At 41.8% G+C, this 26,777-nt stretch overlaps 3 protein-coding genes across 8 annotated transcripts in view; 1 reads left to right on the forward strand and 2 right to left on the reverse strand.

Moving 5' to 3' along the window:
* On the forward strand, nucleotides 1-15,471 carry INTS11 (integrator complex subunit 11). 2 transcript variants are annotated; one of them, XM_067311033.1, is made up of 18 exons: nucleotides 1-33; nucleotides 665-851; nucleotides 1,933-2,030; nucleotides 3,973-4,046; nucleotides 4,305-4,533; nucleotides 4,649-4,747; nucleotides 4,846-4,880; nucleotides 5,595-5,733; nucleotides 7,755-7,819; nucleotides 8,517-8,706; nucleotides 9,146-9,229; nucleotides 9,799-9,888; nucleotides 10,537-10,699; nucleotides 11,591-11,698; nucleotides 12,393-12,454; nucleotides 13,367-13,509; nucleotides 14,299-14,428; nucleotides 15,259-15,471. In XM_067311033.1, the coding sequence occupies exons 2-18, from the start codon at nucleotides 824-826 to the stop codon at nucleotides 15,322-15,324; spliced, it is 1,803 nt and encodes a 600-aa protein (XP_067167134.1). In that variant the 5' UTR covers nucleotides 1-33; nucleotides 665-823; the 3' UTR covers nucleotides 15,325-15,471. The 2 variants fall into 2 exon arrangements, with proteins under 2 accessions (XP_067167134.1, XP_067167135.1); XM_067311034.1 differs by lacking the exon at nucleotides 1-33 and adding an exon at nucleotides 119-379.
* LOC106495565 (lysophosphatidic acid receptor 6-like) lies at nucleotides 15,346-26,644 on the reverse strand. 4 transcript variants are annotated; one of them, XM_013956061.1, is made up of 3 exons: nucleotides 26,492-26,644; nucleotides 18,375-19,658; nucleotides 15,346-17,528 (listed from the first exon to the last, which is right to left on the reverse strand). In XM_013956061.1, exons 1-2 carry the CDS (start codon nucleotides 26,532-26,534, stop codon nucleotides 18,385-18,387), a joined length of 1,317 nt encoding a protein of 438 aa, XP_013811515.1. In that variant the 5' UTR covers nucleotides 26,535-26,644; the 3' UTR covers nucleotides 15,346-17,528; nucleotides 18,375-18,384. The 4 variants fall into 4 exon arrangements, with proteins under 4 accessions (XP_013811515.1, XP_013811518.1, XP_013811516.1 ...); XM_013956064.2 differs by lacking the exon at nucleotides 26,492-26,644 and adding an exon at nucleotides 25,035-25,189; XM_013956062.2 differs by lacking the exon at nucleotides 26,492-26,644 and adding an exon at nucleotides 22,913-23,408.
* PUSL1 (pseudouridine synthase like 1) overlaps nucleotides 25,229-26,777 on the reverse strand; it is a 38,734-nt gene continuing 37,185 nt past the window's right edge. For both annotated transcript variants that reach the window (XM_013956066.2, XM_013956065.2), the window contains one exon: nucleotides 25,229-25,376. In XM_013956066.2, coding sequence (XP_013811520.1) covers nucleotides 25,345-25,376 — 32 coding nt within the window. In that variant the 3' untranslated portion in view covers nucleotides 25,229-25,344. The remainder of the gene's footprint in view (nucleotides 25,377-26,777) is intronic.

Raw genomic sequence — 26,777 nt, forward strand, 5'->3', positions numbered from 1 at the left:
GCGGAGGCGTCGCGGAGCAGGCGCGGCAGGGCGGTGAGGGCCGTTGGGGCGGTGCGGGCGCTGCAGGGACGCGGTGCGGGGAAGGGAAGGGGTGCGCGTCGTGAGTGTGCGCTCTGGGGGGCCCGGTGGGTGGTGCGGCCTGAGGACTCTTGGGGGTGCCGGGGCCGACCCTGTTCGGGTCGCCGGGCAGCTGCTGACAGCAGGTGTTGGCCTGATGAGGGCAGCGTCACCGGTGGTCGCTGCTGGGGAGCCGGACGCAGGCTGGCAAGCTCACCGGGGTTGTTTCTAGAGGTGCCGCCTTGCGAAACCAAGGTTGCGTCAGGAAGACGTTGGACGGCAGGAGTGAGTGATGCCGGCCTGAAGGCCGGCCACCGGTCAGGTAGGGAGCAGGAACCCTTTCCTTACAGCAGCCTTCCGATGAGCATCAAGCCTGCAAAAACCCTTAGCGTTTGCTGTCTCCAAGGCATAAGTGGTGCCTGGCTTCTGACACTGAGATGATCTGAAGATTAAAGGTGATCTGAACACACAGAAATTGATCCGTGCTTTCAAGGAGCATAAGAAAGTGTGGCTATTATTACTGAAGCCAAACAGACGTGAATTTCTGGGAGAAGCCAGTAATGCGTGTATTTATCTGACTTCTGTTGGCTGTCTGTCTTTCCTCTAGGAAGAAGTGGGGCCTCAGCTGAAGTCTTCTAGCTGATACTGAAAAAAAAATGCAATGGCGGTTGTGAATAAAGGCTAAATCTTCTTTTGAGTTTATGGCCTTCATCAAACTGTCTCTGAAAGAATTTATCGTATTGCTTGAGATCAAGAGTTTGTTAAAATGCCTGAAATAAAAGTCACTCCTTTGGGTAAGTCCAAACCTAAAATGGTCTTAAAATAGAAACGCTGAAAAACTTTGTATGCTGTGATTTCCTTGAAAAGAAACAAGTTGGAATTGAAATTTAGAGCTAGAAATAACATATTTTAAACTGCTGGAGATATATGTGCCTTTCCTTGCCACAAAAACTGGTCACAGTGGTATACTTGAATACGTTACGTTTATGCAACCTGGAGATGTTATTGTTCTCCTTTTGTTGTTCAAACAAGTACGACTCATATAGAGTCTGCAAGCCCTATTCTTAAATGAAAAGATTCATTAATAGGTGTTGGTGGTAAAAGGCTTGTAGATCGTATATAGTACTACAGAGCTCTTTTATTATTTATTGTAGTATTGTACAGTGTGGATAGAGTATTAGTAAACTTAATGGAGTTAGAAATCTATGGGAAGCAAATTTTTCATTATTTTGTGAGTTGCACAGAAGCTGTTGACATGCACTTAAGTGCTGAGAGGGCAGCAGATATTCTGAGCAGAACTGCTCTATCTTAGTCAGTAGTTTTCTGGCTTGAAACAGACTTCCTGGTGCATTATGGAAATCTGTGCTTTCACCGAGAGGCAGAATATTTGGGGTGGGGCACAACCCTGGAAACTTTGCATTCCTTGTGATTGACTCTTTGCCATTGGGCTAGTTATTTCCTGTAGCTCAGAACAAATAGGTCTATTTGGATATTTTCAGGCAGTTAAGAGATTATTTTGCTCTTACTTAAAACTGCTTTGAAAATACGTAGCTGCTATTGCACAGTACTGGGCAGAAAACAAATGTACCCTGCGTCTGAACTGCTTATGGGCTTGGACTCAGTGCTGTACTAAGTGCAGTTGTGCAACTGGAACTGGGAGGCCTTCTCATAAGCTTAGGGAATGGGGTAAGTGAGCTCACACCTGCTTCCCTCTAACAGATCCACTTGCTTGGAAGAAAGGTTGTGGTCTTCTGCACTGGAAGGGAGTTAGGGCTACAGAATGAAGTTTGTAGAGACCTTTCAATGCTTCTCTTTTGAAGTGACTGCAAGTACTGCTAGAGATGTCTTGCTTGTCTTCCTTTTCTTTGGGTCCAGGCGCTGGCCAGGATGTGGGGCGCAGCTGCATCCTTGTGTCTATCGCAGGGAAAAATGTAATGCTTGACTGCGGGATGCACATGGGCTACAATGATGATGTGAGTATGGTGGGGAAACCTGAATGTTGAATGGAGATGCTTTTAAGGCATATCTGCTTGACCTTTCCCAGCAGAACTTCTGGTTCATTGTCCTGGCCTATTCACCTTCACCTTTGAATGTTGCCTGACCCCTCTTGCATGGCATATGGGTGTTATTAGCTGGGTGTCCGTTATTAGGCATCTGTATCAGCCACTGCTGGAAAAGGGTTACTGCAGTGAATGAACTGGTATTGCCCTTCCAAAATCTTGTCTTCCTGTGCAAGAGCTGTGTCCCCTCAAGTATTCCTGATGTATGAAGTTCCACCATCCAGCCATCCTTCTTTCCCTCTCCCTGGGTTGCAGACTCTGAAAAAATATTAGGAGAGCTGCAAATGCCCTATTCCCATTTGTTTTTGGTGTTGCTGCACCCCATTGGGTAGGCATCTTCTATACTTTAAAGCATTAATCCTATTATTAGTTAGATAGCTCCTGTAAGGAGGCTTGTTTTTGGGCAATTAATTACTTGTGGGATCCACACCGAGACATGCTGTATGGAAGCTTTGCTGATGCTTTAGAGGTAGAGCTAGATAACGCTGCTGATATTTGGTCGCCTGATACAGGTAGGAAAGGCATAAATGCAAAAACATTTTGTACAAAAAGAAAGAGTCAAAGCATCACACAGAGCAAATGTGCCTTTACAGAAAAGGTTTTGAGGCTTTTTGCCTTCATGCCTATGGGTGAGCTCAAATGCATTGGCCACCTATTTTGCTTTGAAGATAAACTTGGCTGTAATTTACTTGTTTGCAAGGTCAGGTCTCTGACTCTCCCCTGACAGTCCTCCCGCCCTTTTTCTCTTTGACGCTTTCTGCACGTAAATCTTGATAATGTCATGTACAGCTCTTTCCATATTGCTGACACCAGGGCAGTCTGCTGACCTACTGCAGTTTTGCCTTGAGATGGATTACAGCATGTTCTCAGTGTTGTGGATGGTTTGCTGACGATACAAAACTGGGAGGAGTGGCTGATACGCCAGAGGGCTGTGCTGCCATTCAAAGAGACTTGGACAGGCTGGAGAGTTGGGCAGAGAGGAACCTCATGAAGTTCAACAAAGGGAAGTGCAGGGTCCTGCACCTGGGGAGTAATAACCCCGTGCACCAGTACAGGTTGGGGGTTGACCTGCTGGAAAGCAGCTCTGCGGAGAAGGACCTGGGAGTGCTGGTGGACACCAAGTTAAGCATGAGGCAGCAATGTGCCCTTGTGGCCAAGAAGGCCAATGGTATCCTGGGGTGCATCAGGAAGAGTGTTGCCGGCAGGTCGAGGGAGGTGATTCTCCCCCTCTCCTCAGCCCTGGTGAGGCCACATCTGGAGTACTGCGTCCAGTTCTGGGCTCCCCAGTACAAGAGGGATGTGGCACTACTGGAGCAAGTCCAGCGAAGGGCCACAAAGATGATTAGGGGACTGGAGCATCTCTCTTAGGAGGAAAGGCTGAGAGAGCTTGGCCTGTTTAGCTTGGAGAAGAGAAGGCTGAGAGGAGATCTTATCAACATGTACAAGTATCTGAAGGGAGGGTGTTGAGAGGATGGGACCAGACTCTTTTCAGTGGTGCCGAGCGACAGGACGTGAGGCAACGGGCACAAACTGAAACACAGACACTTCCATCTGAACATGAGGAAAAACTTTTTCACTGTGAGGGTGACAGAGCACTGGAACAGGTTGCCCCGAGAGGTTGTGGAGTCTCCTTCTCTGGAGATATTCAAAACGCGCCTGGATGCAATCCTGTGCAATGTGCTCTAGGTGACCCTGCTTGAGCAGGGGGGTTGGACTAGATGATCTCCAGAGGTCCCTTCCAACCTCAGCGATTCTGTGATTCTGTGATTCATGCCATTTTTCTGCTGGATTAATAACGTAGCATTAACTGGCTTTGTTTAGTAATGGATAATCTGCTTTTTTAATGTTCTTGCAGAGGCGCTTTCCTGACTTTTCGTACATCACTCAGAATGGAAGGCTGACTGACTTTCTAGATTGTGTGATCATCAGGTGAGAAAATTGCTTCCTTGTCACAACTCAAAGGGAAAATAGGAAACTTTCTACTCTGTCCTTTGCCTGTGAGTTGTTAAAACTAGTAACCCAAACAAGTTTGAGGTCTGTCATTCATGTTTTGGTTAGTTCTTAGTTCCTCTGTGTTGTGCAGTGCTCTTAAAAACCTGAAACAAGACTTGAGACCCAGGCAAGCACTGAAGACCTCCAGCTAAATTCCTGTGCAATATCTCCTTCGTGTTTTCTGTCTTTTTGCAGCCACTTTCATTTGGACCATTGTGGAGCTTTACCGTACTTCAGTGAAATGGTTGGCTATGATGGGCCTATTTACATGACACATCCTACCAAGGCCATCTGTCCCATCCTCCTGGAGGACTATAGGAAAATCACTGTAGATAAGAAAGGGGAAACTAACTTTTTCACATCCCAAATGATTAAAGACTGTATGAAAAAAGTTGTTGCTGTTCATCTTCACCAGACAGTTCAGGTAAATGACCGTTGCTGCATACTCTTTGGTCAAACCAACTGGATTGTTGTAGAGGCAGAGCAATTTTATCTTTTTAAAATGTTTACACTACTGCAGTATTTGTCTGTTCACGCAGGTGGATGAGGAGCTGGAGATCAAGGCGTACTATGCTGGCCATGTGCTAGGAGCAGCCATGTTCCAGATTAAGGTTGGATGTGAGTCTGTTGTTTACACTGTAAGTATACACAACAACATGTATAGAAACCTACATCTTCTTTTAAGAGTGTGTTGCATTACCTTGAGAAAATAAATGGATTTCTCTTCTTCCATTAGGGTGATTATAATATGACTCCAGACAGACATTTAGGGTAAGTAGGAAGCTGAGTTTCTATGAATTGTATGTATTTCAAACAGGAAGATTTTAGCAGCAGCTTCTGTTATTCCATAGAGGCTTATTGGCATTGTTTCTTTGTTCTTGTAAAGGAGACTGGAACATTTAGTGATGCCTTTGCTAGAAAGATGAATGCAATTTTTAATTATGAGAATGAACAGGTTTACATTGATTCCTCAAGACAGACTTTATTGTAATCTTCTTTTTCTGTATAGTCATATTATTCCTTTTTAAGACTGTGCGGTAATTAGATTTAAATATTTGAAATGCTTTGTTGCATGATATCTTCTAAACCAAGAGAGCTTTGATCACAAGCTTTAGAATTAGGATTGATTTCATTTTTACAGGTAAATACGAGAGATTTATAATATTCATGATATTTAGAATAATGTTTTAATGCATTAAAAACCAATAGACTGGAGAAGAATTGCTTTTCAAAATATTTGGAGTTAGTCTCTATTCTGGGCTGATTGCATGTAAAGAAAGCATGGCCTATAGAGACAGGAGAGTTGATGCTGCTGTGAAAGTCCTAGGTGACTTTGGGCAAGCCAATGCACATCTCTGCATTCCCGCTTTCCTATCTGCCAACAGAGATAGTGACATTCTTCACCCATCTTTGAGACTAGCAGATCATAAATGCCAAATACCATCTCTTAATTTGATAAGCTTTTAAAATTTTATTTTGTTTTAGTGCTGCCTGGATTGATAAGTGTCGTCCGGATTTATTAATAAGTGAATCCACTTATGCCACAACTATCAGAGACTCCAAACGCTGCAGAGAAAGGGATTTCTTGAAGAAAGTCCATGAGACTGTAGAAAGAGGAGGGAAGGTATGGCTTGTGGAATAATCTAAGTAATGTCTTTTCCAGTCTGTGAAGCTCTTGTTGGTTCTGTAGTGCTGTGTGTTACTGCTAACTAACTCGGGCATCCATGCACAACCACTGTATGAAACTGATGGAGTTCTTGTATTGCTGTATCTGTACTTTAAAAGGCAGAATATTAGACACTTGCAGTTTTTCTTCTTCACATAGTTTAAATGAACAAGGCAGTAAGGGAAATACTATGCTTACAGTCTCCAAATTATGGAGGATAAAGACAAAATTAACTTTATTTGCATCGTGTGTACTGAAACATCCTCTTAGTCATGTAAATTAAGAAATTGAGAATGTCTGTCCAAATTACTGCTTCTTAATCAGAAATGATTTCCAGTGTAGCCAGGTCTGTCTGCTCAGCGTTCTACTTTGTGCTGTTCAACACTTTGCTGGCTGTTACTGTAAAAGCACAAAGCTTACAATGCAATAAATGATGCTTAAGTGCCGTGCACGTGGCTTTCGCTTGCCTTGCTGTTCTGTTTGGGTGAGCCTTTTCCAGTATGTGTGATTTGATGTGAACAACTGATTTTGAAGTCAGCTAGTCACAAAGCACATGGAACACATGAAAACATCATAACATGGCTTTTAGTTGCATCAGTCCATTATTGTTTCAGAATTTCAGTTGGCCTTCTCTTTTTCTCAGAAATTTGGTCCCTGCCACTAATGTAAAGGAAATTTTTGAGATTCTTTTTCTTTAACATCTGATTTAGAGCATGCCTAGTAAAAGACATTAAAAAAACCCTCAGAAACTGGAGCTATAAATGGAAATCCTGAATACAGGGGAGCTTTGCTGATTTGACTGAAGCTGAGGATCTGATGCTATGTTCCTAGGACTTAGTTCATTTAAATCCTGATTAAATGGGAAGTTCAGTCTGGCTGATAATTGTACATGTAGAATTTGAATTGCATTTTGGTTAAAAGCTATAGCAGTTTGTCATCTGTCACTTTGAGACTTGTATTTTATTTACTGTTCTTGTCCTAGTGGGGGCAAAATACACACTTGCTTGTAGAAGAAAAGGGTGAGTCCCTTGGTAATGGGTGTGGTTTACCTAGCAGCTCCATTAAGAAATAGATGATGCTTTCTCATTGCTTGTCAATGAATCTGGAAAACGAATTAGTAGTGTTAAACTGTTTGCCGCCAAGTGACAGTGCATAACTGAAGAAAACACCTGAAATGTGAAAAAGTGCGCAGAACTTGTCTGTGGAGCTCAGTTTTATGTATGTCTTGTTTTCTACTTCAGTGCTCTTTATCCCTTAAGTTGGGAAGGGAGGAATGTCATAATTACCCCAGCCTGGACTAAGCGATCGAGAATAGTAACACTCAAATTAGTGTCCATTTCTGTAAATAATGCCAGAAATACAGTTTTATTTTCATTTGAGGTATTTCATTAGAAATTTCCCACCAGTACAGTTCAGAGTATGTGGAGACTTAAGGAATGATAAAGTGAATTCCCATTGTATTGACAATGTGTTTGTGAGATGCTTTCAGTAACTGCAATATCCCCTCTCCATCAGGATGCTGTGATGAACAGGGAACTAAAAAGCAGCTTGCAAGAAAACTGCCTTGTCTTGAAGGGATCCAGCTAGAAAGCAAGAGTTGGTGAAGAGGGTGTGATTTCACACCCATTCTGAGAATTAGCCTAATCTCACTTTGGGAAAGGAGATTCCTCACAGCAACTTGCTTTCATATGATCCAGGAGCAAACAAGCAGAACTGAAAATATTCACAGGCTCCATGCCCTGCCAGAGACTTCCTTCAGTACATACAAACTGAGGTCTTAAGCAAATGGATAGGTGTCTGTGTGTCTGTCAAATATCAGTGCCTTTCGTTCCAAAACTGCTGAGGAACAGATCCCTGAGGGAAGAAAAAGGGCTATCAGAAGGAATTGAGGGACTTGTTCAGGAATGATAATGCTCCAGGGCCATTTACATGCTGTTTCATTTTAGCAGACTCTAAATCACTCTCTCTCTCATTTGCAGGTTCTTATCCCAGTTTTTGCCCTTGGACGTGCCCAGGAACTTTGCATTTTATTGGAAACCTTTTGGTAAGTGCAGCTTCTTCCATGCATGTTCCTCCTTTTCCTCCTCCTCCTCACGTTGTGGTACTGACAGGTTTCTGTGATTCTTTTATGCCTGTTCAGAACAAGTATTCTCAGTTGGTATTCCTCTGCATGTTGGCCCATACTGGCCATTTCAAAATTACTTCTTTCTGCATATTTCCTAGTGCTTCTGCCTCTAAGCAGTAAACTAAAAATTTTCAGGGTCATTCTCCATTCTTCACCGAAACACTTAGGATCAATTGTAATTTAAAAAAGTTTACTGCATCTTTGCAGCATTGTAAAATTGTTTTCATGGGAGGGGGGAGGAGGGATGAAGTAGTAAAGTATTAAACTTACCCATAAACATTGTGAGATTTGAGTGTGAAAATAGTCAGGTGTGGAAATGGTTCTGATAGTATCAGATAATACTGCTTTTCATTATTTCCCATAGCAGAATGATTGACATCTATAATGGATGGATGATGTCTGTAGCAGATTAGAAAGAGAGTTGAACTAAAGCTGACTTCTTAATAAATAAATGCATAGTGATACAGCATTGTCATAATGCTGCCTTATGGTTCCTTGAGAGTGGGGTCTGCACAAAAATCTTTGGAGACTACATGGGTTCATGGACATTCAGCATGGAGAGCCAAGATCCCAGTCTGGCAATCCCATCTATCATCTGGATCACTTCTTTCTACAGGGAAAGAATGAACTTGAAGGCTCCAATTTATTTTTCTACGGGACTGACAGAAAAGGCAAATCATTATTACAAACTCTTCATCACATGGACGAATCAAAAAATTCGGAAAACCTTTGTGCAGAGAAACATGTTTGAATTCAAACACATCAAAGCATTTGACCGGGCCTTTGCAGATAATCCAGGACCTATGGTAGGTGGGCATTAAAAAGCTAATAGAGCACATGTGTAGTGGCAGGGACCATTTTTGTATCACTCTGTTTCTGGTTTAGGCAAACAGGCAGCCTGCAAAGGCTAAGCATCATTTGCCCCGTTAATACCAGCATCCTGCCCCAAGACTTTTTTGGGGCCAGGCTATCTGAATGCCTGTATCTCGATAACTGTATTAAAGATCTTGCTGTCTTTATTCCAGTAAAGCTAAAATGCCAGAAGAAAAATAAACCCAAAATAGCATTGTCATATAATCTATACTCTTTTTGCTGATTTGAACTATAATTTTGCAGCATGTTCCTTTTGAATAAAAAGTCAGGAGATGGATCTTTTACAACACAATCTTTTATTGCTGATTTTGTTGTTTGATTGGTATTGAGAGCTATTTGAAAGAAGAATCTTGACACATCTTTGAACTCTAGGTTGTGTTTGCAACCCCTGGAATGCTTCATGCAGGACAATCCCTTCAGATCTTCAGGAAATGGGCAGGGAATGAAAAAAACATGGTAAGAAATTCCATTGCCCTAAGCGATATTTTTTTGTTAATGTGATAGTGTTACTGATACAGCTATAAGAACAAAGTTTTCAGGAAAGCTTTTCCTGAGTGTCCGGCGCTAAGTGACAGGGATCCTCCCATGGAACAACCCAGGCTAGAGCTCTTTCAAGCTCTGAGTTTTGTCTTCTGCCATGTGTGACAGGTTAAGCACTGGAGGAACATGTCTCAGATGAGGTGGTGGGAGAATTTATTTTCAAAAGTGCTTTCATTTATTTGAAGCTGCTTAGCAGCCACTGGTAACTAGCAATAATTCATATTGAGCGGTGCACAGATTTCAGCAATTCACTTTCTAATTTCATCCTTGCATGTGTTCTGTAGCTGGGTGTTCACCACACAAGCTGCAGAAGGGGTCAAACAGAACGGAGTAAGTAACTTTCCAGCAAAGGATGGTAGTATGTGAGATGGGAAGAACTGAGTCTTAGATCAAAATTATGCATGTGTGGTATTTTTATGTTAACAGCAACTATCCTACATGTGTGTATGTTCAGAGTATGCAGACTTCTCTGGTTTTCTTCTCAGGTCATCATGCCAGGCTACTGTGTGCAAGGAACTGTAGGCCATAAGATTTTGAGTGGACAGCGCAAGCTGGAAATGGAAGGACGACAAATAGTGAGTTTTCTTCTCAGCAAGGACGATCATTTTGGGAAGGCTCTTTACAACTTTACACGATAGTTAAGACACTATGTACTTGTAATGGGAATATGCAGTGTGTATCATTGAAAATACCTGAGTAACATTTTCATCAGAGTTGGACTAGTTTTTTTTTTTTTCTTTTTTTTGGCAATAGCATGTGTCTTCCTGCCATTTCATTGCTTTGTAATTCATTGGACATATGCCCCTAGACTTTGTCGGGGGACTACGTATAATGCTGTTTAATAAGTAGATCTCTGTTAGTCAGATGATAGGTAACAGTGATACAGTTTCATACTGAAGGGGATATTAAAACTGGTAGTGTGTCTTAAATATTGATTTGTTTTCGCAAATGTGAGATGAGAATTGTGCTCTGAAACTGTGCAGTTTGATCTTGCAGAGTTTGAGTGCTTTTCTATACAGCAACATACTCAGTCTCTGTTGCTAAGCAGATATCTCACCAACCTCATTTTCTAATTTAGTTTCCTTCTCTGCTTCCTTCTCTGAAACAAATTTGGAGAGGTCCAGGTCTGGGTCTGGGTCTGTTCCTGTGCAGTTTATAAGCTGTAGGGGGGGGGGTCTAAGTGTTTCCTGATTCAGGAAGCCTGTGCTTTTTTTTCCCTGCAGCTGGAGGTGAAGATGCAGGTGGAGTACATGTCCTTCAGTGCCCATGCTGATGCCAAGGGAATAATGCAGCTGATTCGCCAGGCTGAACCACGTAATGTTCTCCTGGTGCATGGTGAAGCAAAGAAAATGGAGTTCCTGAAGCAGAAAATTGAACAGGAATTTCGTATGTACACTGTTGGTACTGGGGAGAGAATGGCAGTAGAAGGAGGGCTTTAAGTTCATGTACTTGATGCCTAACTACACTGCCTAATGGACTAAGGTTACTTACAGTTCCCTCAGTCACCCACCCTCAAGACAGAAATTAATGCCTGTTAAGCAGCGCCTGTTTAAAAACAATTTTTTAGTTTTTAAGAACAATCCAAGTGGTTTTGATATGTTTCTATTGTTTTAGTCCAGTATTTACTGAATTTGTATTTCTTTGGACTCCTAAAAGAAGCAGAGGCAGGCGGGAGGGGACATCTGAAATTCTAAGTTAATAACTTCAGTTACTGGGAATAAGCCTCAAAAGAAAAAATGAACTTCTAAAAAGCAGCTGACTCTTAAAAGATGAGTGGAGAAAGCACAGAATTTACACTGGATGTTTACTTACTGGCTGCAGATCTCTTTGCAGTAACTTGTTATGTACATCAGGTTGCAAACATTTTTGTTGCAGCCTGTGATCTTGTTCCCCCTCACAAGGAGGTTTTCCAGTTAAGCATAGCTGGGTCAGTAGGTACTGCTGCTGTTCTGAGAGTGTCTACATTGCCTTCTGCGTGAGGGGTCTAAAAATAGTCATGGCTACTTGTGGTTAATGCCATCAGGTTTTTGATGGTACTGGTAAGGTTGTCAGTCTTTGGCTTCTGCAGCAACTCTACTCTCCAGCCTCTTTGAAATCCCTGCTGTTTTAAGTTTCAGCATATTGCTATTATTCACTTCCTGTCCTAAACAGGGCTTCTGCCAAAATCATACCACAATCCACTTTGGGGCTGCTTGCATGCTGCTTGTGGGTGAAACAATGGCCTGGGATGGGAGATGCACCTTTAAGTCCTTCCAACACTGAGTGTTTACACTGCAGATGTGAACTGTTACATGCCTGCAAATGGAGAGACAACAACAATATTCACCAATCCCAGCATTCCAGTGGACATATCCCTGGGACTTTTGAAGAGAGAGACGGCAATAGGTGATGCATTTTTAACAAAGATTTTCATCTTTTGGGCCCTATTGCTGTACTGAAGTTATTTGTATAGTGTTTGCATTACATATAGAGACAGCGTTGCAGGGCCATTTGTAGAAATGGTGACGTATAGCAGTGCTTCCTGTATAAGAACATGCTTTATCAGTGTTTAGTGGTTGAGAAGGGCTTCCTGCGAAATGAAGTGACTACTCTGCTGTGAATGCATATTCAATAATTAGTGTTCATTTGTTTAGTGAAAGTCTAGTTAAAAGTTTTAAAAAAAGCTTTGCTCTCTGTTACCCATTCATTATGGAAACAAAGTCCATGTATGCTTTTACTAGCTAGTTCTGTGAAAATGGGAATTGCTTTTTTAAAACCAATTTAAGAAAAATCTAGAATTTCTCAAATCAGGAAGTAATATGGGAAAAGAGAGGCAGTTATTCTAGATTACTGAGCATTGTTTCCCATGCTTCTAGAGCACTGATAGTGGTTTAAGCACCACATACTTTGTTTTTAAGTAACAGGAGAATGAAAATGTAAAATCATAGTCTGAACCTATCATACCTCAGTGGAAGGATGTAAAACCCTTATTTCACTTGAAAATCTAATCTGTTAAGTCCTAAAGTAATCTTATAGGTGTAAAAAGTAGGCACAGTAACATTAACCCTGTTGTCTTTCTCTTCTGCTGGCTTTGGTTTAGGTCTCTTACCAGATGTCAAGAAGCCAAAGCTCATGCATGGCACATTAATTATGAAGGATAATGTAAGTAAAAAAAAATTCTTATATTTGTCTTGTTGCCCTCTGTATGGGTCTGTTGTCATTCACAAGCAAAGTCTAGGTGAACAAAGAACAAAACTAAAGGTATGTAGTCCTAGTTTCTTGGAAGGAGCCCCAGCAACAGCTGATCCTGCAGGCCTGTGAGTGGGATTAGTCTGTAAGAAAGACTCACCAGGTTGTCAGTTGCCTGATTGACAGTCTTCACCAGTCCCACAACTTGCGATGGTAGACTTTTTACTGGTCAGTCTCATGCATGCTAATAGATGAAGTCAGAGTAAACAACTGATCAGACTGAAGAGCTACTTCTTTTCAAAATCTGTGGGGTTTTGCCCTGGCCCCCTGCCACCTCCTGGGTACAGCTAAGGACACTCTAAGGAAGCTGTGTTTTTTCAGCCTGTGAATCCAAGGTGTTTGTGATTCACCATGCCTGTAAAAAGCAAAAGAATCAAGAAGCAACCTGTTGTTGGTAGACCTCAGTTTGTTGAACAAGGACTGAAAGATGCCAAGGAAGGAGTACTTATGCTATAGCCTAATGTTTGTATTTGAGCAAATCGTTTGTGTGATAAAAAGAGGTTAAACCAACTTGTATTCAGAGAGCAACTTTAGTATATGCAGTTTGGCGAAATAAGGAAACAATATGACCATTTATCTGGATATTTGCTCCAGTCTTCCCTCCTTCTCTGCTCTCCTGCACACTCGCACCTAGCTGCTGCTGTTTGCAGTAGTAACTGAATGGGCTGAGACATTTCAAAGATTGAAAAGTGATGATCTTACCTGTAGGAGTTTTGCAGTGATGAACACATAGCTGTGTGCAGCTGACCACAGAGGAGGAAAAAAACTTCAGAAGAATGGGCAAAAAGAAATAGCTTCTAATGGATTTGTACTTTTCCTCTCCAGAGCTTCCGTCTGGTTTCTCCAGAGCAGGCCCTGAAAGAGCTGGGCCTTGCAGAACATCAGTTGCGTTTCACCTGCCGCGTTCACATTCAGGATCCACGGAAGGAACATGAGACAGTGCTTCGTGTATACAACCATCTCAAAGCGTAAGTCCGTTCTTGGCTGTGTTTGGCTTTTCCTACCAGGGATGGACTAGAGCATATCATTCTTAATATAGGTAGTACCAGTGCCCCCTCCTTCCTGCCATTCTAGACCAGCTATCTAGAGTTAAGGAAACTTGCCACATCATTGCAATGGGACGGATGAGGAAAACTGCAGCCCAGAAAACTCAGCTGCTCTAGCTTTTGGTCTATTTAGCTAAAATAACCGGAGCAGTGGTTATGCTGCAGTAGCAGAGGTTGGTAATCAGCATACATGCCCATGGTCTTTGTCAAACTTGTGCAGGCCAACTGAAATCTTTCCTGTGAGTTTGCTGCTGTCATTGCTGCTTCTAGCTGAAGTTAGTTCAGATGTTAGTTCAGAGTGAGACCGTCAGGCACAGGGGTCAAGACACCCCTTAAAACTGTTCAAAAGCTGGTAGCAGTTGAAACTTAAAAATATTTTTGTCCTAAAAAAAATATTTTTGTCTAGTCCAAGAGTAGTGCTTTACTCAGATGAATAGGGTCTCAGACTGGAGCTCTAGCTGTCAGGAAAGCCTGAAATGGAGCTTTGTAGGAAATGTCTGACCCTCTCATGATTAGTATAAACACCAGAATAAGCAAGCTATGAATAAGGGCCATTCTGCCTTTCTTGGGCAGTAGGTGCTGGCTCAGAGATGCAGCTAAAAGTAGTAACAACACACTGCTATTGGGGATTCCAAGAGTCAAGAGTCAACCACCCTTCAGCTTGTTTGTTTATCCCCTCCAAAATAAATCATATACCTTTTCTCTTACCAGGGTCCTGAAGGATTATTCAGTTCAGCATCTCCCTGATGGTTCTATAACAGTAGAGTCCATTCTTATCCAAGCTACAGCACATTCAGAGGATCAAGGAACAAAAGTCTTGCTTGTATCCTGGACTTACCAGGTAGGAACACTTAGAAACATGCTTTTCAAGCAACTCTAATTGTTCTTAACTTCTGACATTCTGAAACTGGCCTGCAGTGTGGATTGCTACTGTCAGGGTGAGTTTTCATCACTCTATCTATCTTTGAAGTAGTTTCTCTGAAAGAAGACAGAGTGAGCCCCTACCCTTTTCTTTATATCATTTTAGCTTTAGTACAAATCATTTTACAGGGCTCAATTGAGTCAGTTTTCTCTGAGACCACTGAACTCAAGGCAACTGGTTTGAAGCAGTTACACAGCAGTGTAATGATATCTGTGTTTTGAGGACAATATAGTAACAAGCTTCTAACTCTTAGCTGTATCACTGCTGCCATACAGTGTGTGGAGGTATTTTATAAGGTAGGTGTGAAACTTAAACAACAAGCTGAAAGCCAGCTAAAGCATAATTGTAATAAGATTAGATGTAGTAGTTATACTCTTGAAAGCACGAAAATATATTTTGTATGTCTGTATTTTTTTTTTTTAATGCTTTCTTTACAGCAAGGAAATGTCTTCTTGAGGGCAAGCAAAAAACAATAGTTCTTTAATCTTTGCTTCAAAAGAAACACTTCAGAGAGGTCCAAACACCTTTGACAAATGGGAGTTTTACATTGATATTTTGAAAAAACATCCAGAACTGGGTTTGTGCTAATTGAATTGATTTGCATTTCTGAACACTGCTGACATTAAATTTTGCTGGGTCCAAGAATTATTTCACTCTATTTCCAGGTAGCAGAGTCTAATTTCTTGCCCCAAATGTAAAAGAGTCCAATGGAATGTTGCTTTCAGCTTGTTTCTCTTTTACCTCTCTAGGATGAAGAACTAGGCAGCTATCTTACATCCCTGCTGAAAAAGGGACTGCCACAGAGTACGTCTTGAGCAACAGAGCAGCAGGCATGGTGGTGCTTCAGAGGGATTTAGATTTTATTTTGTTTACATTGTCATAAATGGAAAACTAAGAACAGACATAGTACCTACAGGTTGCTGGTTTCCTTTTAATACAGGAATTAAAATGTTTGTCCAATAGCTGAAGTGAGAGTGTACATGGGACTACTGTTCAGCAATGCTGCAGTTGTCTTCCACAGAAACCTGCCCAGGAATCACTGCAGCCTGTTTTTAAAGAGCCCTGAGGAACAAGCTTTGAGTTGCTTACACAGTAAGGTAAGAGATATTCAGCATTCTCCTACTTGCACAGCTCATTTTCTTTAAAACCTTAGCAGTGCCAGTCTATACTAATAGGCCTTTTCTGTGCAACCTCTAGGCTTTCAGTTTGTTCATAAAAATGAGTAGTATCAACAGCCATGCACCAACTGCACTCCTGCCCTGAACTTGTTCCTGGGACTCTGTGCTGGGACAAAACAGCTCACTTCTTGGAGTCTTTCAGATTTGTGAGCAGGGGTATTCAGCTGACTTGTTATGAAAGGTTAGTATGAGTGATAGCCCTACAGGGAATATAAAGTCAGAACTAGGAGTAGGCCTGAGGGGGTCAAAACAAGAAGCTTTGAAAGCTACTATACCCCTTTCAGAATTAAAATGCAAAGTATAAGTTTAATGTAGGCAGCAGTACAGGGCCCTAAACATGCTATTTACCCTGCAGCTTAGCTTTTATTACCCATTATACTGTATGTGTACTTCCCTTAATGACAGCTCACAGACCTGAAGGAAAGTCGCACTCCTAGATGGGGTGTCTAATAGAAATTTCTCCTCCTCTGTCCATAGCATTAGAATTGTGCTCAGTTGCAGAGAAAACAGTCCCTCCAGTGCTGGGAAGCTTTTTCGTAGCCTATGAATGGGGCAAAAATAGCAGTCTCTTTTGAAAGGTAAATGATTAGTTTGTCATAATACTCCCTCAGAGCCTGTCATCTTCTCCATTTTACAAATGCTCAAAGTACAAAGATTCTCTAAGGTCTTACCAAGTCCAATCAAACAGAGGAACACAAGAATCATCATTAACAATACTTTAAGAGGTTGAGCAGCTTTTCTCACAAACATTTAAAAAATACCTCCAAGTTAAGAGCAAGATACAGAGACAGAGAGGACTCACTCCAGTTCTGTTGTTACATACGGAATATGCCAGTCAATGGCTGTACCATCATGAGTAATAGAAGTCCATTTAATACATGATTCAAATTGCACATAGCAATAACTCATGCAAGTCAGGATTATCCTAAGAAATGTAATACTGCACACAAACACTATTACAAAGCTTTAGTTGTATTATAGTAATTTCAGATCTACTCTTGCTTTGCTTGCTGCATGTGTAACTCAGGTTGCTAGGATGGGTTAGTGAAGGCTTTAACTGATCAATATAGCCTCCCAAATTTAAGCCCCTTGCTTCCCATCAGACTGCATGTTTCTTTTCCCCTAATCAAGACTGCAACATACTATTACTACACTCCTTATTTTCCAAACCTCTTATCTCCTGTCCTTAACCAGAGATTAGACTGTGGCATCAGCTGCTGACAAACCATTGGCTGAATAGGGGCAGAAGCTGCAATGTCCATCTTTGTGCAAAAAGAAGTTACCACATCTTATAGAGACCCACTATCACTTATGGCCCCACACCTTCCTGCCACAATAATCCCACTCCCTACCTCCTTAAGATCCATGTCATTTCTTGTTCCAGGTTCAATAGCACAGCATAAAATGGGCACCCTGGTGACCTGCTGCACAGTGTCAGGTCAAAGTGTGGCTTCTAGTCTGTTTTGCAGGTTGAATTGAAATATTGATTTAGCACTGCCACCATTAGACACATCTTGTTCCATTTTACACAAGCTCCACGACAGTTTCCCTTCTATTCTCATCCTCTCAGCTGTCTTGTATGCCAGGAGGCCAGTCACATATATGCACATTTTATGTTTGTGGGTGGCATGGGACAGCACAGAGCAGTGAATCTATGTCTCTGTTACCAAAATCATGTCCTCTAATTAAACCATTGGTTTTTAAGCAGGTTCTTCAGCTAGGCCAGTGGCTGTCTGGTAGCTCTGATAACCACAAATGATAAATTCTTTCCAAAGTCATGATGGAGGAGTCTTTTATGTTCACAGGGTGGAAAACTCAACTGTTCTCAGAAGTTGGGTGTTCTGTTAATATAAGAGAAGGGATGAAGTAGGTTAGATATTTTTAGTGATATAACACAATCACTGTAAAAAGGGCTTTGACGCATGAACCGGACTGCACAGCCAGCTCCCACCAAAACTTTCCTCAATGAGAGAGCAGCCAATACTTGTTTACCACAGGTCCTGCAGGAACTCAGGTTGAGGGGCAGCAGCTTTTATATGTATAGGGGGGTTAACTGACTGCGAAATACTTGGATCTATTCATTATCTTTTAAAACTAAGTTATTTATTAACTGCTGAGCCTGAATCCATAGGCATATGATGCTAGAAAGCCTGTACTCAAATACTCCTTAGGAAGTCAATCAATTGATTCACAAGAAGGGATTCACAAGAAGCCTTATTTGGCTGTGGAATGTAGTCAGAAAGCAGTCTGAGAACCCAGCTGGCTAGAGTTTGCCACCAGGGAGAAAACACAGGATCCCTCCAAAAAAGGGAAAAGCTAGGCAGGAGTGTCCTGATTGACTCAGCTTTCAGTGTTATAGTCAATTGGGAGGCTGGTTTCTTTCAAGTAAGCCTTTCCTTGCTTCCAGAAGGGAACCCTGGGTTCACCTACCAACCCCAGAAGTAAACAAAAGGAGGCCAAAACACAACTGTACATACACACAACATGTTGTCACCACGTGCTATCTAGGACTATAGGAAAGTGCAGCTCCCCCAAGTACAGTCCTAGTTGGCTAATAATAATACATAGCTGTTTGTTCAGCAAAAAATGTTAGAGCATTCCCTTAATGTAATCACTGTATCAAAGAGTGGTAGGTTTCAAAGGTTTGATTTCAAAGCAACAGTTGGAAAGATGAATATTGTACTTACTTTAAGTAGGTCAGTTGATTCCATCTCCGTGGTTTTTATTTCCATGTCTCTGTTCTAGTTTATAAAAGTAAGTGTAAGAGTAGTCCCCGAATTTCTGGTCACAGATTGTGTACACTATTTTAGACCTGAATCTGAGCTTGAAGTTGAAGTGCCATTGTTTACTGGAAGAGGTGAAGTAGTACAAGAGTGGGTTGAAGCAACAGTTAAAACTGACCAGAGCTAAGGTGACCCTTCGCATTTTGTAGATCAAATTGGTAAACGGCTCATTCTGGATGACCTGGATTCTCATTAAAAAGTGGAGCAAGTGAGTGAGATGATACGGGAGAAAGCAGAAGGTGCAAATGAACAAGACGATGTAGATAGTGCGCAGGGCTTTCCTCTTGCGAATGCTGTGTTTGATCTGGGAGATCCTCTTGGCAATGAGAGGGTAGGTGATCAGAATGATGGAAAATGGGATCACAAAACCAAAAACTAAGGCCAGGATGTTGTAAGATGCCATGCGATAAGTCCAGCTACTGGTAGCGAAGTTCTCAAAACATGCTGTTTTGTTCCCTACATCGTTGTGAAGGGGACCTCCAAGGATGAGTGGAACCATGACACTTACAGCTACCATCCAAAGGATTGTGACCACCATCACATAATGAGTGACTTTGATCTGGATGTATGTGAAGGGGTGCAACACTGCAATGTAACGATCGACACAAATGCAGGTGAAAAAGGCAATGCTTAGATAGATGTTGATATAGTACAAAGTCCCAGTTAGCCTACAAGCCATGTCACCAAAGATCCAATTGTTCTGATTCAGGTGGTAATGAATTTTAAAAGGCAACACACAAACAAACAGGGTGTCTACCATGGCCAGGTTAATCATGTATACGTAGGAATGAGAGATGTGCTTTACTTTGCAGGACAAGAGGTACAGAGCTAAGACATTTTCTGTTAGTCCCAGCACAAAGACAATGCTGTAGATGACAGTAAAGAGGGGATACTGGAAGTCTGCTTCCAAGTTGAAATCTGAACTGGCATTGGCAACTGTCTCATTGGAGATTCCTTCAGTCCAGAAAGTATCTGCCATGATTTCTGTTGCAGGAGGACTGTAGGGATATCCAACATGGGATACAAGTCTTAAAATGCCCCTTACCTCATAAGGTCCTTGAGTTTTGGGATTTACTTCATCTCTCAAGTGGTTAACTGCTAAAGCTATACAAATCTCTGATGTTAAGTCTGATGAAATCTGTGATTCTGACTTCTGTGCTTGGTAAAGGTAGATGGAGAGCAGTGTGGCTGAAAGGAAGAATGAATCACTTAAACACATGAGCTTTTGAAGTTTAGCAGCAGCTAGATTATATACCAGCATTTAACAACCAGCACAAGATGACAATATTAAATTAACAAAAGTAGCAAAAATAAAGGGCATAGAAACATTTGCCTTTTGCCAAAAATATATGTAGAATGTTACAGCTGTGGCTAAGGACAGGCAAGCAATTGAAGTAGCACCAGACAACTCCAGCAGTGATATACAGAACATGACCTCTGCAGGTTCTGTAATTCATTTCTCTCCTTCCTAGGTGCTACCAGTGCTCCTGTATCATTTCTGAGAAATACTTGTTATTAACCTTTCCTTAAAAACTTCCAGTGATTGATGGATTTTTGCAGTCTTCCCAAGAAAAAGGAAATCAGTAGTGGCATGAAAGCAGGACTGCTTTTTCTGTTACTCCAGTATGACTGAACTGCTGTAACCTTGCTGCTGCAGTTTTATAAATAACATGTGGGAAATCATCCTGTTACAATTAAGAAATGGTATTTAAAGCACAAAACTGAAACAGGTAGTTGGCATCAAGACCAAGCTGTTAACCAAGTCAAAGAGAAGCAGCACAAGGAGGAGGAGTCTAGGCTGAATTGTCAATACTGTAGACATCAACAGCTGTAACATAACAGTAACTGAAAGGATTTGGCACTTTGGACAAGATGTGCCACATCTCTTACAGCAAACATTCATTTGCAGGGAAGTATGTGATATAGGATTACAGTCTTGGGTCATCATAAGACCTGATAACAAGCACACAGAGAATGCAAGAGAGCAAGTTTTCCCCTCTTCCCACATACCATTTTATACCTCACTCGAAGTTCATATACAGTGGCATTTTGGGGTAAGCTGTTGTGTGAATTTACAGCACCCTAAAACTACTCTGCACCAACCCCAAGGACAGGTGCTTTGCAGAGGAAAACATCACCCATCTCACTCAATTACAAAGGGAGCCTAAAGGACTAGTTTATGAGAGAAAAAGAGGCACTACACAAGCAGGACACCTTTTACTTAGGTCACCCACATCGTGTAAGCAATAAACCGCATTCCAGCACTCTGTTTCCCGTCATCAACTACAAAAGAAATCTAAAGAACTAATCCAAACAGACACCTAAATAGAAGCCCTACATAGAGTGGAAAAATTAATCCCACCTACAGCATGTATGAAGCTCCTGAAGTTGAGCTGTTGAAAGCAGAAAAAATAAAGGTTGTCTATAGGTACTTTCCAAAGGAAACTCTGAAATCACACTTCCTCCTCCTCCTTCTGGTAGTTGTTTATCTAACTAGTTAAAAGCACCCAAGATTATAAATGGACGATTAGACAGGCAAAATGGTTTCACTCTAGGTAGGCAAACGTATTCATCTGCTTATATGGGTTTTTCACCTAATAGCAAGAGATATGTGCACATGTATATGCAGGAAAATTAATATAAAATTACATGTGCTAAGCCACAACTTCAAGAAGCACAGAACTTGAAACAACCATTATCTCAGAATTTTGCTAGAGCAAGAGCTATCAAACGTATCTTTTTTAGGTTCAAAGAATAGTGTTACAACTGGGGAAAAATACAGCAGAGGTTTGTAAAATCATCAACAGGACAGGACAGACAAAGGGGACTGATTAGTCAATGTTTCCCACAAGGCAAGCACAGTAAGGACATCCATAGACATTATCAGGTAGCAGCTCCACGACAAGCAAAAAGACTTTTTCCAAATAGCACATAGTTACATTGTGGAGGTATCTGTCCCAAGATTTTACAGAAGCTAGAGACAACAAGAGTTTCTGTATGCTTACACTGACTCTGACCTCTGTGGGATGGCACAGTCAGTCTGCTAAAGGACAGCCTAAAGCTAATTCCACTCACATACCACGTAGTATGGTTGCAAGGCTTTTGCCAAGCAAGGCACAGGAGCTGCTTGCATCACACTACTACACTAATATTATTACTTACAGCATCTGTAGTCTGACAGAGCTGCCCAGTTCCCTTCCCCTCTGAAGGAGGATCCCAAATTAGGTCTTGCATGCTTAGAATAAGCAGTGGGCCCCTCTGATACCTCAGTTACAGGAAAGTAATGGTTGAAGCTTGTCACAGAGATGCTTGTACCCACCAGCAGTAGTTGTACCTAGATATACCCCATCAAGTAACATGAACACATTTAAGCTTAACTACAGCGTAAGTAAAAAATAGTAAAAGGGGGGGGGGGAAAATCAGTGACATTAAGTATTTCAGAAGTAGGCCTCCTGCCAATTTCCAAACAGTTAAATTAGCACTTCAGGACCCCAGCATGTGCATTGATCCGTTTTAAAATATTTTCATTCTCTATAAGAGAAGTAATAAAAGCAACACAATTTAGGGCTAGACGTGAATCTTCCAAGCATATAGTCCATTTCATCTCTGTAATAATGTACCATTCATTTATCTACTACTTTAAAAATGAGGAGTCCTACCAGATTCCAAATCCAGAATTGCTTGCCCAGTGGGATTCCACTGGATTTTGTGTTCATTAAATTAGTAGAAACATTTTTATATAAAACCAGCTGTTTGTCTTTGAACTCTGGGTCAAGCATGAGGTTCTTCTGGTTTTGGTTTTAAAGCATCACTGTCAAACAATCAGAAAGACAGAACTCCCCATGTAACAGAAGTCCAAATTGCATCAACTGAAAAGAATTAGTAATGCAACAATGTAAAAGAAAAAAAATGTTAAGTACCCCTTGATGAGAGATGATAACATTCAAGCATTAACAACAGCCACTGAAAAACTAATGCAGGCTAGGAGTTTGTACAGAAGTTCTCCACTGACAGTATGTTTAAGTAAGGAGTGTGTTATCTTAATATCATAATGTGTCTGCTGGATTATTTTTAACCTGTTGTTCTGGGATTTAAAACAAACCAACCAACCAACACTACTTCGTGCTAGTTGCAAAGTTTGCCAGTGACCACCACTTCTAGGCTACTGTCTGGATAGCTGTATCTGGATTGCTTATTTACTGGATTTGAGAATAAGCCCATAAGCATGATAGGTTTTGGGTGTTATCAGAAGTCAAAAAACATTAGCAAAAAACTCAATAGCAAATACTTCTGTACTGTATCTATGAAAAAAAGCTCCACTATCTAGGCCTGCACTAGGAGATGGCTTGATCAACATCTGAACAATATTGGTCACGATTTGGTTCAGCTTTTTGCACTGTAAAGGCTCATAATAAATTTAGTTAGACAGAAAGTTAACTTACCGCATCTCAGGTCATCATCTCTCATGTGAAAGCAGCAAACGAGTACACTAGTCTCACCAAAGACTTCACAAACATGAGGTTATACTGCATAGAAACTGTCTTGCAAGACACACTGCCACATTGCTTTACAGAGAGAAACCACAGGAAGTGAATATGAAAAGCCAGCGCTTGGATCCAAGACAGAGCAGTTGCCCCTGCTAGTGAAGCGTTCCTCTTGTGGAACTGGGGTGACAGTACAGCACGCAGCCAGCCCTGATGCATGCTTTAGTTCTCTCAATGCTCCTACCAAAAGGTACCACCCTTGATCACCTCCAGTCTGCCCTGCTCTCCAGCCCCAGCAGTCTGCAGAGCAAAGCCAGCCTCTTCTGAACCAGGTTACTACCACTTCAGTCTGACTGAGAGACTTTGAAATGGGCCTGTAGCTGCACTCACACTTCCCCTCAAAGGGGGGGAAAAGCAAGAGTTAGCAAGCTGCCATTCCCTTTCAGACAAACCACCGTCTAAAAAAAAACATATGGGCATGTTAGGTTTGGAATCTGGACAGAGAAGCCCTGTTGCTTGTGCTGTACAGCTCTGCGGCATGTAACTATTCTGAAACATCCCTACCTCTAGGTACTTATCTAGTGAGGCCTTATCTGGAAAAACACTAACAGTTTCCACCTAAGCAACACAGCAGCTTCAGCTTTCCTTTTCTGTGGTAGAGACTTGGGACTCCTCCAAAGTTCTATCATCATCTCTGGGAATTTGACCCTGAAGAAATAAACCAGGTAGGAGTCAGTCTGCTCTATAGGAAGGGAGTAAGCAGAAGTGTCTTACCTTTCCTTCGCAGGCTGTCAAAAGGCAAACTTTTGGCAAACCTACCTGTAATGGAGTGGGGAGGAGATGCATCACTTCCTCACCAGAGGATACCTAAAAATGGACTGTCCTGTTCTGTATCAGAAGGAATCACTAACTCGGTCCCCACAGCCAAAGGCAAGGGTGCCTTAACAGAGGTCAGAAAGAGCTGCTGCCTCTCACCCCAGCCTTGCCTTGTGCTCTCCACCATGCAAGCAGAGAGTGGACACTGCACAATCTTTCAGCAGGCTATTAAGATTCTTCCATTATTTATCCGAATGGGATAGTCTGTATCCAAATTGCCATAGAACAAAGAATGTCCTCTTACCAGCTCAAGGAGACTTTCTGCTCTGCCAAACTGTTTGGCTTTTTCTGTAATTCTGCTCCTCCTCTCACAGACAAAGGGGAAATTAATAATGGTGGTACCAGGCATCTCAGCTGCACATTGCTTCTGCTATGGGAGAGCTGGACAATCAACAGTGTTTCAGGCAAGCCTTGTTTCTTCTGGGAAAGGCAGAAGTCAAAATTTGCACCCTCTTTCCTGTAACCTGGCATTCTCAGAATAATTTTACAACCAAAACAGACAGAGATTCTGGTGTCATTCATAAGAAAAAACACAAATTATCCAATGCTTATTTTGTCACTTGGGCAAACAGGCAAAACTTGAGATCAAAGAGTAGTTTTTAAAAAAAGTTCTCTCTGCTCCTTGCTATGCACTAAAATTCACAGCCCTTGAACTCTACCTGGACTCTATCATCTATCTGATGGACTCTACCATGCTCTGCAGTACTACCACACCACTGCCAACTATGGAAGAGCAAAATGAGGCAACAAGCAAATCAGAGCCCAGCAACAGCCTGGCAGCCTTCTTCTGGCTCCACTACTGAGAGTGCTTCATTTCGTCATTAGGCTGACTCATTCATATAGCTGTTCCTGTGTTATTAGCCCAGGCTGGGATTATTAACCTTGGGTAGAGAGCCCTGTTCCTGTAAAAGATGAAATAGGGTTTAAGTGAAATCAAAGGAACTTTGCTCTGCAACATGGCGTGTCCTAACAGTAACAGACTGCTTTTTACCCGGGGCAGGATAATGTATGAGCTGCTACAGTTTGGAGAGAGAGTGACTGTTGAGAGGAAATGGCAAGTACTTTTAAGGCTGTTTCTGTAAGTCACCGCATTAAATAGCAACAGTTGTCCCTTCTGCTGTGCTGCACAAAGGCAGGGTTACAGAGGAAAGAGGCAGAAAGGAAATGCTACATTTTCTCTCATTCTAAATATCTACCTGCTCACCTCTGCAAATGAAACAAAACAAAAAACCCCAAACTCTCCTCCTTTCTCTTCCTGTTTGAGAGTGATAGTCCTGCACCAGACTATATATAGAAAAAAAATTACAGTGCAGACATCTGAAAGCAGCATCAAGTTGTTCTTCCTTTCCCCTTGGCAGTCTCAGAGGGCAAGAACAAATGATGGGAAGATGCCTACAGTCACAGTGAATGATGTTTATTGAGACAATCCCAAATATTGTGCAAAGAGCACTCTGCAAACTTCCATTACATATCCACAACAGTCCTTTCAGGCCTGGCTGTGTCTCACAGAGCTGCTATTCTCCTGCGATCATCGTTGTCTCCAAGTCTGAGAGAGAAAAGGGAAAACATTGATTTAGGGAAAAGAATGGCAGCAAGACCACCTGAAAGCACTTAAAATCCATGGTCTTCATTTCCTGCCTGTACTGCCTCCCTACTGGCACGGACAACTCCAGTCAGCTCCAGCCAGCATTATTAGGAGAAGCACTACTGAAGAGGGCCAAAACCAGCAAGCAGCAGCTGCCCCTTCAAGGCCCAGCCAAGTGCTCTGCAGCCCAAGGAGTTTGAACGCAATACTCTGTGGCTTCCTTTTGCCTTCTGCCCGACCTAAGCCCCAGTGTGTGTACTGCTGCTGCAGGAGGGAGCATGCTCCAAGCCCACCCCTAGGTCTGTGCTCTGCCTGGGAGAGAGCAACCTGAGAAAGGTGGGAAAAAGCAGTGGGAAGTCCCTTGTACCCACATTTCATGGACACTGGATTAGTCAGAGGCTAAAAAAGAAACGAGACATCTGTAGAGAGAGGAAGTGATTACAGGAAGGATTACTACAAAGACAAAGCAGACAGGAACTGGACTATTGAAACCTGATGGCATCCCTCCTTCAGCTTTACAGCAGGAGAAATGCAATGTAGTCCCATGCTAGATATGATATTCAATTCTCTTAAACAAGAGAGGGGACTGTCTTTCTATTGCTAAAGTAGATGTTAGTGTTACGAGAGCCAGAAAATAATTTGATGTCTCTCTCTCTCTTTTGCAGATTATTGCTAATCTCATCAAAAGCAAGTGAGCATGTTTATTGCTATAATTTTTATTTATTCTCTTTAATGAGACACTAACACAGACGCTGTGTTTGATTTACAGTCAAGGGTGTCCTTGTCCCATCAAGACAGCATTTCTCACATTTTGCCTGCATTAAATTTTTTGCAATATTGAATACCTGCTACCCCTAGCAGGAATATCAAACGTTTTTTACATTCATTTATGATGATCTGCAAATTTGTCCATTTTTTTTAAAGCTAACAAACTTAGTTTAGCAGCATCTGATATAAACTGTTTAAAACAGCCACCATATAAGCAAAGGGATGGATCGGGTCTCTGTCCTCTGGTGTTTGCAACCCTGTCACGTGGATATAAAATCCAAGGGAGAGGTGAATGAACAGAAACCAACCTGTAGACACCCAGATACCACAGAAGATTTGGTCTTGCCACATGGCCAGGGACAGAACAAGGCTTTATGATTTGAATTTAAAGCATATTTCACTTGAGATCTCAAAGTCAATGTCAACATGCCTTCTCTTCTACTACGCTGCAAGTAAGAGGAAATCTGCTGGGAAACAAGCACACAATTATTCCATAGTGAATGGCTCTAAAGAACTCTAGGGCTGGGGGCACTCACTACGATGTGGGTGTCAATAGACAAAGCCGCGAGTGACAGGTCAGATAGCACAAAAGGA

The sequence above is a fragment of the Apteryx mantelli genome, chromosome 26 (assembly GCF_036417845.1).
Source record: "Apteryx mantelli isolate bAptMan1 chromosome 26, bAptMan1.hap1, whole genome shotgun sequence".
Classification (NCBI taxonomy): Eukaryota; Metazoa; Chordata; class Aves; order Apterygiformes; family Apterygidae; genus Apteryx; species Apteryx mantelli.

Bases quoted from the DNA above. Each gene is read 5' to 3' on its own strand.
- LOC106495565 (XM_013956060.2), bottom strand. From the start codon at position 19,731: ATGCTGGTATATAATCTAGCTGCTGCTAAACTTCAAAAGCTCATGTGT.
- INTS11 (XM_067311033.1), top strand. From the start codon at position 824: ATGCCTGAAATAAAAGTCACTCCTTTGG. The intron at 7,820-8,516 runs GTAAGTGCAGCT...TTCTTTCTACAG, and splicing joins ATTTTATTGGAAACCTTTTG to GGAAAGAATGAACTTGAAGG. The intron at 9,230-9,798 runs GTAAGAAATTCC...TTTTCTTCTCAG, and splicing joins CAGGGAATGAAAAAAACATG to GTCATCATGCCAGGCTACTG.